The sequence below is a fragment of the Gopherus flavomarginatus genome, chromosome 1 (genome assembly GCF_025201925.1).
Source record: "Gopherus flavomarginatus isolate rGopFla2 chromosome 1, rGopFla2.mat.asm, whole genome shotgun sequence".
Classification (NCBI taxonomy): Eukaryota; Metazoa; Chordata; order Testudines; family Testudinidae; genus Gopherus; species Gopherus flavomarginatus.
Genome location: NC_066617.1, coordinates 123,674,436 through 123,692,092, shown reverse-complemented (window position 1 = coordinate 123,692,092; position 17,657 = coordinate 123,674,436). Strand labels below are relative to the sequence as shown.

General features: G+C 44.9%; 1 protein-coding gene across 17 annotated transcripts in view; it reads right to left on the bottom strand.

Moving 5' to 3' along the window:
* Positions 1-17,657, bottom strand: part of PLEKHA5 (pleckstrin homology domain containing A5) — a 294,700-nt gene that overhangs the window by 94,291 nt on the left and 182,752 nt on the right. For 15 of the 17 annotated variants that reach the window (XM_050967965.1, XM_050968002.1, XM_050967954.1 and 12 more), the window contains 2 exons: positions 12,282-12,382; positions 10,422-10,537 (listed from right to left, as the gene is read on the bottom strand). The exons of 1 other annotated variant lie outside the window; for it this stretch is intronic. In XM_050967965.1, the coding sequence (XP_050823922.1) occupies positions 10,422-10,537; positions 12,282-12,382 (217 nt within the window). The remainder of the gene's footprint in view (positions 1-10,421; positions 10,538-12,281; positions 12,383-17,657) is intronic. One more of the 17 variants, XM_050968085.1, reaches the window with a different exon arrangement.

Here is a 17,657-nt window from a genome sequence, read left to right as displayed (position 1 = left end):
CAGCAATCACAGGTAAATAGTGTACTGTAATAGGTGATCAGCAAAAGAAAATGACATAGTTGTACACCAATAATGTATCACTAGAGCAGACCAAAAAAACCCTACATTCCTATGGTTTATCACTAAACTGGTGGCGGTCTAATTTGAAAATAATCTGATGTTTTGCCAATTTGAAGAGGTTGTTTCAGGTCATATTTTATGAATGAAAGGTTTAAATGGACTCTTGATAGATTAAAGTATTTGAGATTAAGTTACTTACAACAGGACCTTGAGGACCTGGATCTACCATTTAAGAAAATAAAGCCAGACCTACTCAGGTAAAAGCAATTACAATTAAGCCTATGTGGCAAAATAAATTCAATCATAATATGCACCTTACAATATTATGTACACTCAGTTTTCTACCTATGGAAGTAACAAAAATGTTTACTTTATTTCAATTTTTAAGATATCTGGGATAGAGGGAAAGAAGCCATATTTGTCATTTAACTCAAAATATGCCAGTCAAGTTTTTTTCCATTGAATATATTAGAATTATCTGGAAAACTCACCAAATTATTCATTGGACAACAAATAAGAATGGCAATAAGGACCAGTTTTGGCTTTCAAGAGGAATTTATTGAAGATTCTCCTCTGATATTAGCTCTCAATAGGATTTTTCACCAGAGTTCACACCCTCGACTGACGCTATTAATCATTCAAGAGCAATTATCCAACAAGGAAATAAAGTAACTGTTTCCTCACCTCAAACTTTGTTTTATTTTAAGCAGGCTTTAAATAGGGGAGATAAAAATCACTTTACAGCAAAACTGGATAAAAAGGTCTGTTTTCATCAGAAAAAAGAATAAGTATTCTCATACGCACAAAAGACAGAAAAATTGCAGGCTGGAATTTTTTAAAGCTGAAATGCAAATTTAACAGACTGTTAGGCTTAGGTACAAGGGAGTTCCAGGAATGCCATCGTTAGTGAAATAGCAGAACTTCTATATTTAAATAAATCTATCATTTTACTGATAGGTAATTTAACTTCAGAAAACAAAGGGTATGGAACTAACGTGTTGAGCATCCTACCTATTGTATCTGAAGTAAAACTCAATAGGAAAATTATATTTAGGATACACAACTCCTAGCAAGAAGAAAAAAATTAAAGTAAAGAGACAAAAGCACTTGCTGATTATATAGTCAACCAAGAGCACTTTATCCCATGTGTTACAGGAATGCCAAAACATCAGGTTACTTAAGGATGAGGTAATAGGTGTAATACTTAACAGATTTGCCTGGGGATCCAAGAATACTTATTTTACAGTATGTGTATAAGATCATATCCTGCTAAAAAAGTTTATTTTTAAAGATTGATTTTATAGCCGAAAGATTGATTCACCAGAAACAGATGTCTGCTCCCCCATCCCCAGTTATAGCTAACAGATACAAAAGCCTAAGAGACTATGCTAGTCTTGAAAAGTATCTGTTCGATTAATTCTTTCAAGACTATTATAGTGCCTTTCAACATGGAGTGCAGTATCAATCCCTTAAAATATATTCACAACCCTAAGGCCAAATCCTATAAACCTGACACAACTAACAGCATATCTACATGTTGCAGCAGACTACATGGGGTGTGAATTGTTGTGACCTAACTGCTCTGCATGGAAGCTGCTGTCATGAACTATAAAAAAGATACCTAGTTCACATTAACATTAGTTCTCTTTCAGTTTACACCTCCATAGTCTGCCTTGCAGTGCAGCACAGACATAGCTTAAGACAATCAAGACCCCATATAAAATACATAAACCCATTGAGACAGATCATAGATTTCTGCAGTACTCACACATTCCTCCCTTCCTCAGTCTTCACCTCATCCCTCAATCCACTGCTACTATAACATAAAGACGATTGCATGGAGAAACTAAAGAGCACGCAAAAGAGGGAAATCTGGCTAGTTAGAAGTCCTACATTCTCTGTTCATTACCACTAATCCCTTCAACCACTAACATTTTAAAGACATTGTTTTCCAATATTCAGCTGCTAAAGTAGACAGAATTGGCCTCGTAGGTTTGTTCATGATTTGCTGCCTCTCCCAAGCACAGGATCCACAGAAAGGCGGCCCCACTCTAAGTATTTTCAGAATAAGGTCCAGGTTTAGGTAAGCTGCACCTAAAACTTGTGACAAGACCCTTCTAGGTAGTTTCTGGGGTGCTCTGATGCAACAAAGTGAAAAGTCTGTAAAAGTTATGCAAGTTTGAAAATGAAGATTTCCACTGAATTAAACATGAAAATGGAATGCTATAATCCCTGCAGTATTCCTGGTGTTATTTATTGGATATTAAATTAAAATTTATTTTACACTGTTCCTTGAACATGAAAATGTCTGTGTGCTCCAGATATTGATATTAAAATATAATTAGACTGCAGAAGCCGTCACAGGAAAACTGGATAGCAGGGAGTTAGATGAGGCCTTTAGTACTGGTAAGAGAATGCGCACTTCTTCCCACCCCTTTTGCGGAGGGGATGGTGCACTTAAAATATGGAGCGAGGAGACTTGAATTCCTTGTTCTGTACTCCAGCCACCCTTGACAGAAAAAAGCTGCCCCACATCCCAAAGATTACCACACTACATTCAGAGAATATTAGCTTACATGATTTTGATGAAGTGATCAGTGAAATCATTAAGTCAAATTATAACAATTTAAATCTTAAGAACGGACACCCCAATTAGTTGTATAGGAGCAGTTCACACTGATATTCTTCAGTACACACAGAATACATTTTCACTGGATCTTCAAAAGGTTTAACATTTAAAATACTGCACATATTAAATTTCATTAACACAAGTAGTGTAAAAAAAGGCAGTTACTTTTTCCATAACTGGTATTCTTCAAGATGTGTTGCTCAGGTCCAATCCGCAGTAGGTGTGCGTGCTTGCCACGTGCACTGGTGCCAGAAGTTTTTCCCCAAGCAACCCCTGGAGTGGAGCTGCCATGGCACGGTATAAGGGGCACTGTGTGCTCCTACCACCCTCAGTTCCTTTTCTGCCAGACAACTCCAACAATAGGGAAGGAGGGCGGGATGTGGAATAGATGTGAGAAACACATCTTAAAGAACACCAGTTACAGAAAAGGTAACTGTCTTTTCTTCTTTGAGTGATTGCTGATGTGCATTCCACAATAGGTGATTCCAAGCTATATCTGTTGGAGGTGAGTAGGAGTTCACAGACACTCGGGACAGAGCACAGCCCTGCTGAACCCAGCATTCTCCCTGGTTTGGGAGATGATCGCATAATGCGAGGTGAACGCGTGAACTGATGACCATGTGGCAGCCCTTCAGATGCCCTGAATAGGGACATGGGCCAGAAAGGCAGCCGACAAGGCTTGTATCCTAGTCGAGTGTGCCCTCAGAATCAGCGACACAGGGACTCCCGCCAGGTCATAACAAGTACGGATACACAAAGTGACCAGGTTGGAAAGCCGCTGAGCAGAGACTGGCCAGCCTCTCATGCATTTGGCTGAGGCGATGACCAGTTTTGAAGACTTCCGGAATGGTTTTGTACGTTCCAGGTAGAAAACCAGAGCCTGTCTCACATCCAGCATCTGGAGGTGGCACTCCTCACTGGATGCGTGGGGTTTGGGAGACAGCACCGGCAGGAAAATGTCGTGGTGCATATGGCAGGCAGAGACCACCTGAGGGAGGGACTAAGAATGTGGTTGGAGCTGGACCGTATCCTTATGGAACACCATGTATGGGGGTTCGGAGGTCAGGGCCCAGAGCTCAGAGACCTGTCTAGCAGACGTGATCGCCACCAGGAAGGCTACCTTCCACAAGAGGTGTGAGCAGAAGCATGTAGGTAGCAGTTCAAATGGAGGTCCAGTTAACCTGGCCAGCACCAAGTTCAGGTCCCACTGTGGGACAGGGAGCCTAACATATGAAAAGAGGCGATCCAAACTCCTAAGGAATCGGCTAGTCATGGCATGAGAGAATATCATGTGACCCTGCACTGGTGGATGGAAGGCTGATATGGCTGCCAAGTGCACCTTGACGGATGAGGGCGCTAAGATGAAGGAGGTAGTCTAGTACAAGCTGGATCGGAGCAGCCATGGGCGAGACACCCCGACCAGCAGTCCACAGGGAAAACCAAGACCATTTTGCCAGGTGCATGGAGGACAGCCTGCTCTCCAGGAGGATGCGCTGAACCCCTTCTGAGCAAGTCCTCTCCCCCCAGCCTAACCATTGAGCAGCCACGCCATGAGATGGAGTGCTGCTAGGTTGGGGCGGAAGAGGCAACCATGGACCTAGGAGAGCAGGTCTGAGTGGGACGGCAACGGCCATGGCAAGGCGATTGCCAGGCTCGTGAGAGTCCCATACCAATGTTGCCTGGGCAATCAGGAGGACCTGAGCCCTGTCCATTTTTCATCTTTTCTAAGACCTTGCTGATCAGTGGAATCAAGGGAAAGGCATAGAAAAGTTTGCTGGACAAGGACAGAAGGAAGGTGTCAGAGATCATACCCACACCCAACACTCCCCTGGAGCAGAAGCAGGGACACTGCGGGTTCTGCCGGGTCACAAACAAGTCCACTTGGAGAGTGTCTCATGTTTGGAAAATCCTGTGCACTACTTCTGGGTGCAGAGACCATTCGTGCTGAGCAGAAGTCCTGGCTCAGTGATCTGCCCGAGAGTTCTGGATGCCCGGTAAGTGGTGGGCTTCCAGGTAAATATCGTGGGCTATGCAGAAGTCCCACGGTCTGAGGGCTTCCTGGCAGAGGGCTGAGGAATGGGTCCCACCTTGCCTCTTGATGTAGAACATCGAGGCCATGTTGTTCGTGAGAACCCTGACCACTCTGCCCGCCAGGTGTGAGTGGAAGGCCACACATGCCAGACAGACCACCCTGAGCTCCTTGATATTTATGTGCAGGGCAAGATCCTGCACAGACCATAGACCCTGGGTCTGAATGTCCCCTGCATGGGTTCCACACCCCAGGTCCGACGCATCGGACACCAATTCCACAGATAGAGGTAGGCCCCTGAACGGGACCCCTTGGAGCATGTTCCCTGGGAAGGTCCACCAGTGCAGGGAGGCTATCACTGGTTTGGGCACAGTGAGGACTTCGTCCATCCTGTCTCTGGACTGGGAGAATACTGAGGCCAATCAGAGTTGGAAGGGCCGCATCCTGAGTCTAGCATTGTGAACCATGTACGTGCATGCTGACATATGACCCAGGAGTTGGAGGCACGCTCTGGCTGTCATCATGGGGAACCTTGTGACTGTGCTGAGCAGCTCCTTTAGGGTTTCCAATCTGTCCAGCGGGAGGGACACTCTGGCTGACGTTGTGTCCAGAATTGCCTCAATGAACTCTAGGTGCTGCACTGGAACCAATGTGGACTTGGTGTCATTTACCAGCAGGCCCAGTGTGGTGCATGTGGACAGGAGGAGTGTTACTTGATCCTGTACCTGCGACCTTGAACTGCCTTTGACCAGTCAGTCATCGAGGCAGGGAAAGATCTGGACACCCCAATGTCTGAGGTAATCTAATACCACAGACATACACGTTGTGAAGAACCTGGGAGCTGTGGATAGGCCAAATGGGAGGATAGTGAACTGGCAGCGCTCCTGCCCAACTGTGAAGTGGAGGAAATGCCTGTGTCCCTCGAATATATGAATGTGGAATTATGCGCCCTGTAGATCTAGGGTGGCGTAGCAGTGCCTGGGATCCAGAGAGGGGATGATGGAGGCCAGAGAGACCATGCAAAACTTGAGCTTTATTACGTACTAGTTCAGGCCTCTCAGGTCCAGGATGGGCCTGAGCTCCCCTTTGGTCTTTGGGATAAGGAAATAGCGGGAGTAGAACCCCTTGCATCTGAACTCCGCTGGCACCACATCTACTGCTACTAAGCCAAGAAGCCACCTCACCTCCTGCTTGAGTAGGCTGTCATGAGAGGAGTCCCTGAAGGAGGACAGGGATGGAGGGTGGGTGAGTGGGGTAGAAACAAACTGGAGGGTATAGCCCCAGGAGACAGTGTTGAGGACCCATCCGTCTGAGGTCAGCCGCGACCACTCCGGGAGAAAAGCGCACAACCAGTTGTAGAAGGGAAGTTTTATTGTGGGTGGATCCCTGGTATGAACTGGTAAATTGCCTCTGGGCATACCGTCAAAACCGGGAGCTTTCCTGCCTGTTTACCCTTAGAGGGCTCAGGCTGGGATTGCCTTTGTGGGTGCTTTTTATAATCCCTTGACTTTTTTATAAGGGAACTCATATCTGGAGTGGGTGGCCTAAATGGGAGCCTGCTGCGGTTTGAACTTGGTCCTGGCCAGGGCTGGGACACAGAGGCCAAGGGTCTTTAATGTCATGTGGGAGTCCTTCAGACTGTGTAACTTCATGACTGTTTGTTCCACAAACAGGGCCTTGCCACTGAACAGATGGTCCTGTAAGGAGTTCTGTCTGGGTTGTCCAATGAGGCACAGAAGGAGCCACAATGCTCTCCTCACGGACACCGCGGAGGCCATAACCTTGCAGCTGTATCCGTGTAATTCGAGGCTGCCTGAAGGACTGCCCTGGCAGTAGCCATGCCCTTCTCAACCAGAGCCTTGAATTCTTTCTTAACACACTCATGGAGGGAGTCTGCAAATCTGGGCAGGAAGCCCCATAAACTCGAATCGTATCGATCCAGCAGGGCTTGATTATTCGCAACCCTCAGTTGGAAGCTCAAGGATTAATAAATCTTTCTACCGAATAGATCTAGTTTCCTCAAGTCCTTATTTTTAGGAGTAGGAGCGGGCTGACCTTGCCGCTACCTATGGTTTACCAACTCAACCACTAGAGAGTTGAAGGCAGGATGGCTATACAGGTATTCATGCCTCTTGGTGGGCACAAAATACTTCCGTTCTGCCCTCTTAGATATAGGGGGCAAGGAAGCCGGGGTTTGCAACAAGGCATTCGAGATCTTTTCTACCCTGTCACAGAGTCCCCGGACAATGCTCTGGAACTGCTCCCCACAAAGCCAGTCAGGACTTTGGGGAGCCCTCTCACCCTTGGAGCTGACTATCTTTAGGGCAAGAAGCTCACACATCTTTACCTCCTGGGTCTCTCCTTGGAGCATTCAGCCTGTGCCCCTCTGTGCGCTTCCTACAGGGAGCCTGCCCCAGCGGGGTCCTGCACCCCCACTTCGCAGTCAGACGTGACTCTTAACCAGCCAGTAAAACAGAGGTTTATTTAGATGACAGGAACACAGTCCAAAACAGGTCTTAGAATCATAGAATATTAGGGTTAGAAGGGACCTCAGGAGGTCATCTAGTCTAACCCCCTGCTCAAAGCAGGACCAATCCCCAAATTTTTACCCCAGTTCCCCAAATGGCCCCCTCAAGGATTGAACTCACAACCCTGGGTTTAGCAGGCCAGTGCTCAAACCACTGAGCTATCCCTTCCCCCCCCAGTACAGACAACAGGACTCCCTTTAGTTAGGTCTATCTGGGGCCCCAGGGTGGCCATCGCCCTGCTGGGAGGCCCGAGCCTCCTCAGGGCTCCCCTCCATTTTCCAGCCAGCTTCCGAAAAACTACCCTACCCCCTCCAGCCCCTCCTCTCTGGGATTTGTCTCCTTCCTGGGCCAGGAGGTCACCTGATCTCTCTGTCTCCTTTAGCATCTCCTTGCAGGGGGAAGAGCCTGGCCATTAGTTGCCAGGCGACAGAGGGTCAGCCAGAGCTGAGGCACCAACACAGTATTCAGAGGAAACATTAAAACCAGTCCCACTTCATCACACACCCCTTCATGGAGTTGGAGAGATACCCTGGCTGGTGCCAAAGCCGAGAGGATGTTGAAGAAAGAGTCCGAGGGTTCCTCCACCTCCTCGGCTTGTTGATTGAGGCTTGATGCCACTCTTTTCAACAGCTCTTGGTGAGCTTTTGTGTTCTCCTGCAGGACAGGTGGAGGAGGGGCCGTGATCACCTCATCTGGGGAGGATGAGGATAGGAATGCAGTACTCTGTGTCTCCACTGGTGCTACAGGTCCCACCAACTGGTCCCCTTCTGAGTGCGGGTCCGGGGATGAGCGCATCACCAACTCCTTTCTGGGAGGCCGAGAAAGGGAGGCCAACGGTCTTTCCGAGCCTCCGGCCACCGAGTAAGCCTCCACCAGGGGCTGCGTCGGGGTCCATGGGGCCCATTGGTACCATGGCACTGGCCAGGGAGCCCAGTGGAGCAGGCTGTCCAGCCTGACTAGCCTGTCCCATCAACTGATGACTCCGAAGGGAGGCTGGGCTGGCATATGATCAACTGCTATCCTGGGACTGGGACAATTGGTGGCGTTGGGAGCGGTGTCAAACGTGTGACCATGATCATGACATGGAGAAGTGGGAGTACTGCCGGTAGTGGCTGCTCCATGACCAGCTCCGATGGGCAGATGCGCGACAGCGGGGTGCCAGTCAGACGCCTGGGACTGTGGGAGTGTTGCCGCAGTGTTGACCTCGAGCGAGACCAAGAATGGGAATGGCGATAATGTTTGTATTGCAAGGAGCTACAGTACCTTCTCGGAGACAACGACCTCTGGTATCATCTGTCCTGGTGGGGCACACTCTTCTTGCGAGGTCTATGTACCCTCGAGGCCTAGAACCCCTGCTGGTCTGTACCCAGCCAGACAACCTGGTGGGGGTCGACTGGGACCAGCGTAGACAGTCGCGGTCACTGAGTGGGGAACTGCGTCGGGAACCTTCCCTTGACCGTAAGTGGTACCATCCAGGCAGCAGCTGCGGGTGTCCAAGCAGTGGCTTGCCTCTGGACCGGGGAGGCAACAACGGCAGTGCACCCAAATGTGGACACTGATGTCTGGAAAGGTTGGCTCAGAGTGGCCGGGCTACTCTGTCAACTTGAGTTGGAGGCCACAAGGCCGATGGGGACCGAGAGCTGCCCAATGCGGATCTGGTCTCTCTCCCAGTCTTGCTCTGGTGCCTTGATGAAGACGACCTCCTCTTTGCCTTTTTAGAGCCCATGGACAAGAAGAGGTGCCAACTAGTGGAGGGCACTGATGTCACGGTGATTGGTGCTGACTTGGAGCGGAGCAGCGGTGTCGGGATCAGGGCCAACTCCATCAAAATGGCTCATAGCCGAATGTCCTGCTCCTTCTTGTCCTTCTTTGTCAGATGCATCTGACGAAGTGGGTATTCACCCATGAAAGCTCATGCTCCAAAACGTCTGTTAGTCTATAAGGTGCCACAGGATTCTTTGCTGCTTTTAATGGGTAGCTATCCTACCATACTCTAGCTCACAGAGGCGCACTGGGAGTCTTAATAATCTGTAATTTGTTTTTAGACCCCTAGACGAAAAGAGGTAGGCACACATAGATTAATGAAAAAATTACTCTATTTTAATACTCTTGTCTTCAAGATGATGGAAAAAACCACAAGCCAATATTAACTAATGTACTCTTTGGGGATATTAGCTGGTATTGAAGCTAAAAGTTCTGATTTTTTTCTGTTTAACTTACATTTAATATTAAATGTGAGTATATTCTTAGTTTTTGTTAGTCAGACTATCATCCCTCAGTCTCTGAACACTGGGCAGAAGTAAAAGGGTCAGTGAGAACATTTGTAATGGAGCAGCTCTCAAAATACTACAGGTTAGATGTATATATTAACAAAACACTGTTAGCACTGAGCATAAAGCAGCACTGGTCAGAGCATTCCTTTTGGACTTTTTATTTTTATCAGCATACTGCCTGAAGCAAGGACACTAGAATCATGAAGCAGGAATGAGTTTACCACATACAGTGTGTAGAGTGCAAATGTTTTTCTTGAGCTTTACAAATAGTGAGGTGGGCTTGATTTCACATCTTTTTGCCCTTTTTTCTTCATTGTGTCCACGTTCATAGGAATTTTTTTTTCCTTTTGAAATGTACCACCATTACTGCCAGTGGTTCAGCTCAAATGGTAGTAGCAACAATGGGTGCACAAATGTAAACAAGGTGCTAGCTGCCATTAGTATTTAAACTTCCATGTAGTTCTGAGGAAGGTTAGAGACTTTAAACTCTCAACAAGCATGGGTATGTCTATATGGCAATTAAAAACCTGTGGCTGATGCATGCCAGCTGACTCAGGCTAGCAGGGACCAGGCTAAGGGGCTGTTTAATTGTGATGTAGATGTTCAAGCTCGTGGTGAAGCCTGGGATCTAGGATCCTGTGAGGTGGCAGGGTCCCAGAGCTTAGGCTGCAGTGCAAGTCCAAATGTCTACACAACTAAATAGCCCCTTAGCCTGAGTCAGCTAGCATGGGCCAGCTATGGGTATCTAATAGCAGTGAAGACATACCCTACAGGTGCTCTCATCATTGCAATCACTGGTGGGGCTGAAGCACAGCTGAATTACCTTACATTTTAAGTAAACAAACTCAAACCCACTATTGAAAATTAACTCCTTGTTCTACTGGTTTGCCAATCTACATTACCTTTTCACAGGTTCTGTCTGTACAAGTGCTGCATCTATCATGGCTTTCATCCATAGCTCCATTTCCTTCCCTGTATCTGTGCAGAAATAATAGGTCCTCATGTTTGGATGAGCTGCCTGATTGGAAATGACAAGGTGATTGTAATAAAAAGACAAGATTTCTGTAAAAGAAAAAAAAGGCAAATAATGTTGTTTTCTTACTCCATTGTTGTTAGGTTTATGAAAACATTACAATTTATAGAAAACATTTTGTACAATATCATTCACTTATGCTTTTCTTTCAGTGCAATTAGATTAATAAAAGAATTAGCTTGAACGTTGTAATTGTTGCTTCTCTGTGAATGTACCCTGCTGAAATTATTTATATTTTTCTGCCATCAAAAATCCTATAACAATGTTCATAAAACATTAACTTAATATAAATATTAAGTTATACATTTTCTGCAGCCTGAACAATTCAGTAAGTTTTAATTTGTACTCACCATTGTAACTTTCAGTTGTGTACAGCTCAACAGTCATTAAGGACAGCCAAAAAGGAACTCAAAGCCAAGAAATGAAATTCCATGTTAGGAGAGAATATGTAAGTGATTACTTTACTCATGATTAAAGAATATGCCAACTAAAATAAATATTTAACACAAAATAGTTTGTCCAATACTGAGATGTAAGCACTACACTCAATCTTTTTTCTTTTATCCATTCACATCATAGTAAATGCCTTCAGCGTTTTTTCCCAAAATTAAGAAGAGCCAGCATGATGTGCACTTATTAGTAATCCCAGTTTCATAATAGAGGAAAATACATTTTAGGGCTTATATATGCAGTGCCACATTTCGGATTAAGGGGGTTAAAACGGTAGCACACACTAGCGTGCTGAAATGCAGCTCCCCCATGTGAATGCTGCGGATGTGAAGTAAAAGGTATTTAAAGCCATGTCTAAGCTACCACTTATGTTGGCAACACTTACGTCACTCGGGGTGGGGAAAAAAGACACCCTTAAGCAACATAAGTTTCACCGGCGTTAAGTGGTAATATGCAGTGCTGTGTTCGCGGGAGAGCTTCTCCCACTGACATATATCAGAGGGGTAGCCGTGTTAGTCTGGATCTGTAAAAGCAGCAAAGAGTCCTGTGGCACCTTATAGACTAACAGACATAGGAGCATGAGCTTTCGTGGGTTGCATCCGATGAAGTGGGTATTCACCCACGAAAGCTCATGCTCCTATGTGTCTGTTAGTCTATAAGGTGCCACAGAACTCTTTGCTGCTCCCACTGACATAATTGCTGTCACTTGTTGGGGATAGTTTAATTATGTCAATGGGAGAGCTTACAGTAGCGCAGCTGCATCAGTATAGCTGTGCCGCTGTAAGCTCTCTAGTGTAGACATAACCTTAGTTGGCATTAACTTAATCCTCTTTAATCAGGACTAAGTAAACGACCAACAAGGTACCTTTTAGTTCATGCCCACAGTGTCCATACAGGGGAATTACAGTGCAGCATGCTAGTGCATGCTGTGATTCACACTCCTGCAGCTGAAACTGCAGGGCCATGTAGACATAGCCTAGCTCCGTATGGAGACTGCAATTCCAAGACACCAAGGTGTGCTTATGAAGAGATGCGAATTAAAAATAAAGGAGCTGCAAAATGATGCCTGGCTAGCTCCTTCATCAAGTTTAGCAATTATCTGTCTATATCTACAACAAATTCATCCGCATATTAGACTACATTGTTTGGATCATCTGCATACAGTATATGCAAAATCAAGCTCAGAGGCAGTTTCTGTTTATCCTATCTTGCATAAAGGCACAGTGAAAAAAGTGTTCTGCACTCTATAGTTGTTTAAACTGAAAACGAATGCCCTCACCTTAAAAGCATATTTGCGATTAATATGATCCTCAGAAGAAAGCATCAATATCTGAAAACTAGGTAGAAGTATGCTCCCCAATATTCCCTCTTCTTTTTCATCTAAAATATAATATTTGATTAGGACAATAGGTTTATACACAGAGTACATACATTTAGACTCCCTTTCCCCATGTCAAGTGGCTATATTTTTCATTCATTGAAAATCTGAGAATTAGACTGTATTCAGTGTTTGATGATGGATTTCAGTAAATGGCCAGTATCCAGAGAGAACAGCAGGAGAATTTTACTTTGATACTAGATTGATTGTTTAACATACAAGCTTTTCATGGCACAGGACAGTGGTAAGGAAGTTACTGAGGGGAAGGAAAAAGAAAGAATGTGGACTTGGAACCAAACAGCTAGATTGGGCATTGGGGTCAGCCCAGGAACTGGGTTAGGCAGGGGTCTGGGAGTGGGTGACACTAAGTGGTTGGTAGGCAGTCCCACTGTCAAGTCTTCCACCTCCTCATTGTGCCCCACATTCACGTCCTCACTCAGCCTCTCTGGGATGTAATGCCACAGGAGCGAGTGCCCCAGCAGCCTTGCTAAAGTTAGAAAGTCAGACCAGGGCTCCTGTCTGGATAGCCATAGGAGGTTCATTTTAAAATGTTTCCTGTGAAAACCATAAATATTTTACTAATCAAATATTATGGAAAATTCAGTTGTCCTCTGAAGACTTGTATTAAACTCAGATACTAAATTCAATCACTGAAGTGGAAAATAGGATTTTTAATCCTGCTTCAACTGAATCTCTCAACATAAGCTTAACTAAAAAGTCACTAACAACACCCCCTCCAGTAGAGACACATTGTGACTACTGGAGAAACATGAAAGTCAAAGAATCTGCAACTCAAATTACTGGGTGAATGTTGTATTTCACTGACAGCGCATGTCTAGCCTTAATATACTTTACAATATGCTTCCACAGATGACACAATTTGTTCATAAAGTGTATTGGATGCCTGCCTCTAATGACAGCTATGAAGCACAATGTTAGCATTTTTCCAAACTGAGCATACAGACTACAAAGCAAACTATAATAGAAAAGCGATGCCATTAATGTACAAATATAAAACTTTTCACAACAGGCAAGGTTAACTTCTTCACATTACTACTTTGGGGATAAAGATTTTAATATAATGAGAGCATTTCATTATATCAACAACCCATAGAATAAACGTGAATTCCTAAATATCACACTAAAAGGTGCAGGACAAGGAAGGGAACCCATTTTTTTTTAAGTTGTCTTCTATTTTTCTTTTTTATAACTGTGAAGTCAAGCCCTGAGCCTGCAAAGGTTTATGCACCTGAGTAATTTCACAGATGGCACATGACTCCCTTGTTTGGGGAGGTTTACACAAGCAGTGGAAGATCCCTGAAAGTGATGGGGGCATAGTCCCACCCGCCTTCCGTTCCTGTGCCCCTTAGCTGAGTTTCTCCAGTATTAGCATGCACAGCAGGACGAGTGGTCCTATAGCTGGGCCAGCCAGTGAGAGGTTGTGCATGCTGATGCCGGAGCAACTCAGCTAGGGGGCACTGGAAGGTGTGTGTGTTTGTCACTTTTGAAAGTGGGAAGGCTATACCCTCCCACTCTTTTCATGCCTTAAGGGCAAGCGAGGGCAAGGCGCCTCGGGGAGAAGAGGCAATGCGAGGACAGGGGCAATCCAAGTGCAGTAGCTTCCCCACTTCTAGGGAGCTTCTGGTAGTGGTGCTCCAAGGGTACTTGGCCAGCGTGCCTCCAAAAGGAGGTGATCTAGCCACAGCCAGCATTTCTTGCCCTATGCAGGGCCAGCCATTTTGGGGGATGCTAAATCTCCCCAAACCTCTTACACATGCCACCCATGAGTAATCTCAGTGATGCCAATGAGACTTACTCATGTGCACAGATCTTTTGCAGATCAAGGCCTAAAGTGCACAGTAAGTGTAAAATGCTTCCCAATCAGAATAATTGTCTTTTGCATCTACTTTGCACACATGTAAATGACTGAAAAAGGTATGGAAGTAGTACACCTGAAGATGAGCTCTGTGTAGTTCAAAAACTTGTCTCTCACCAGAAGCTGGCCCAATAAAAGATACTACAGCATGTTCCTCATCTTTGAGACAGTGTAAGGCAAAAGAGAGTGAGAAAAGAACCACTTGCATCCCACTGTTTATTCAGTACAACTTGCTAATACATGAGAGCAGAAAGATTTCAAAATAGTTAAAAATAAATGTTGGCCTCTGAGCCAATTTGCACATCCTTTCCAATTATTGACTGAAGTCGGGCATATTCAATTACAAGATTGAATGTTTTAAATCCCACATGACAAGTTTATGCTCCGTAATATATTTACACTCCTTCTCTAGCATTTTAACTGAATTGAAGACCTACAATATAGACACTACAAATCACACATTTTGCCATATCCTGAACTATTTAAATCTAAATTTCTGTAGAAACTTTATACTACAAAAAGCACTGAGTAGTGCAAATCTGACTTTTTAGCTGTTTGTGCTGGGAGCCAGCCCCTAGCTGCCCCATAGCAAGGAGAAGATGGAGCCGGAGCCACGGAAGGCTATAGGAGATTTGGAGGCTGGCTCCCACTCACTGCCCTGACAATGCAGAGTCTGGGCGCCCCAGCGCACACAGCCCCTAAGAGGGCGGGGTGTGTGTGTGTGCGCACATGCGCATGTCCGTGAGTAATGACCGTACAGCGGAGCGAGTATTAAGCAGCTTTCCTGCAAGGACACAGTGACAGAGCTCCCGACTCAGCATGGCCAGGGGAGGGATGTGACCTGCAACATCTTGGCAGCCGGGAGCTGCTTCTCGCAAGTCAGCTTTGCTCCCTGCTCTGGGCAAACTGTGCGCAGCAGCAAGGAGGAACCAGAGCAGGAAGGGGGAGCAGGGTCAGCCAGACAGTAACAGCACTTCTGACTGCCACGCTTGCTGCCCGAAGCACTACTCCTCTGCTGCCAGGAGCTCTGGGAAACATCTGGAGGACTTCTGGGACCTGAGTCAAGCAGGAAAGCAATAAGGCTCAGACCCTTCAGCCCTGCAGGGTCCTGGGACTCTGGTTTTTGAAGCCTAGGTTAGCCCAACTGGTGTGTGGATGCAAAGGGGGTTAACTGTGAGCTGCAGTGTAGACATACACAGTGTCTTGGAGCTAGACTCTCAGTTGAGGACGACAGATTTGGGATAGTGGGGTTGGCATTAGTGTTCTAAAACAGCTGTGTAGACAGTTCTTTGAAGTTGTGGCTTGGGCTGGAGATTGGGCTCTGAAACCTACCGAGGTAGTGAGGCTACAGACTCCGAGCTGCAGTCTGAGTCGCAACTTTAAAGAACTGTCTACACAGCTATTTTCAGAACACTAGCACAAGCCCTGCTATCCCCAGTCTGTCAATCCGGGCTGGAAGGCTCGATTCCACATGCTCCAAAGTACTATGTAGACAAACCTTTACGAGATACTGTGTATCATTTTTTTCCTCTCCAGTCCAGAATATGAAAAAATTCTTGAAAAAGGCAACATGGCATTTTCTCATCCAAATAAACTAGTGTGTTCTGAAAACACTCTGCCTATAGTTTCCAAATTTTTAAAAATCTGTTTCCCATCATCTGAGCTTTTATGTTACTCTGCCCACTACATCCATCTTCATTTGAACCAATAGGAGAGAATTTTCTTATGCTGTTCTATAAGATTTTTTGTTGTTGCAAGCAATATCTTTTCTATATGAAAGCAGTCAGTCTTATCCCCAGATAAACATAATACTCTAAGCATTTAAAAATTACAATGAAATCAGTTCTCTTTCTACCCTTAAATCAGGACTTCCCATTGGATTTTAACATGGTAAAATTTTGGACTAAACCTTATCAAACTTCTAATACTGGTGTTACAGTCAGATAAACCACCAGAAATATTGTTTGCAAACGAAGAACAAGTGCACATTTTTCCCTTTTCATCTAAGTCCCTGAACGAGATAGCATTAACTTAGCATAAACAACTTCAAAAGGATAGGGTTTAGAATTTGTCTGCTTGTTTTGTTTTAATAACCATTTCTAGTAACTGTAAACCATTGCTGAAACACTTTTTGATTTAAATATGTCTCAGTAATGAAACGATAGCTAAAATAGCTATCTGAAACTTCAGCTTCTTACTTTATACAGATTAGACAACTCTGCTTTTATTTCCGTGTCTCTTATCTAGCCTATGATTAACACCTTAATCAAGCATAGAACAAAGGGGAAACTGGAAACAGACCTCTGAATACATAGTTTTATTTATGTTTAATAGCTGATTGGACAGCTCCATATGCTTCAGAGCCCAAGCTACAACTTTAAAGTACCATCTACACAGCTATTTTTAAGAGTGCTAGTGTGAGCCCAGCTAGCCAAAGACTACTGATCTGGGCTGGGAGGTTTCCTCCTGCAGGCTGTGCAGACACACCCTTAGACTTTTAGGTTACAAAAAAAAAAAAAATAATAATTTCTCAGTTGCATTAGGGAGAAAAACAAATCAGAGATTCAACCAACCTAGAATATTAAACAGATGAAATTTCCATGGGCTGTGCAGACATACCCTTAAAAGACTTCCTAAAAGTAGGCAAAAAAGTTACTAGGAAAACCACAAAATATGCACTGGTCATTTAACTAAATAAAATAACTAAAGCTCAACCAATGTCTCCATGTCTAAATTATAGTCCTGAGTAGACTAATTTTGACTCAGCAGTGGTTTATCCAACAACATGTAATCTTTCAAGTGCTGACTGCAAGCATGATGACTGCATTCCAATAATTCAGAATTTGAACTAACCAGAATTATAAGGAAAGCTTTTCTGCTTTGAGACTTAGTTTACCCTGATTAGCATAGAAATGTGCTGCACATTTTTCAAACAAGTACTATCATTTTCACTGTTCACTGGGCTAATGGTATTTTGGGCTGTATAAGTAGGAGCACTGCCAGGAGATCGAGGGACGTGATCATTCCCCTCTATTCAACACTGGTGAGGCCTCATCTGGAGTACAGTGTCCAATTCTGGGCCCCACAACAAGGAGGATGTTGAAAAATTGGAAAGAGGCCAGTGGAGGGCAACAAAAATGATTAGGGGGCTGGAGCACATGACTTCTGAGGAGACGCTGAGGGAACTGGGATTGTTTAGTCTGCAGAAGAGAAGAATGAGGGGGGATCTGATAGCAGCCTTCAACCCCCTGAAGGGGGTTCCAAAGAAGATGGATCTAAACCAGGGGTTGGCAATCCTTCAGAAGTGGTGTGCTGAGTCTTCATTTATTCACTCTAATTTAAGGTTTTGCGTGCCAGTAATACATTTTAACGTTTTTAGAAGGTCTCTTTATATAAGTCTA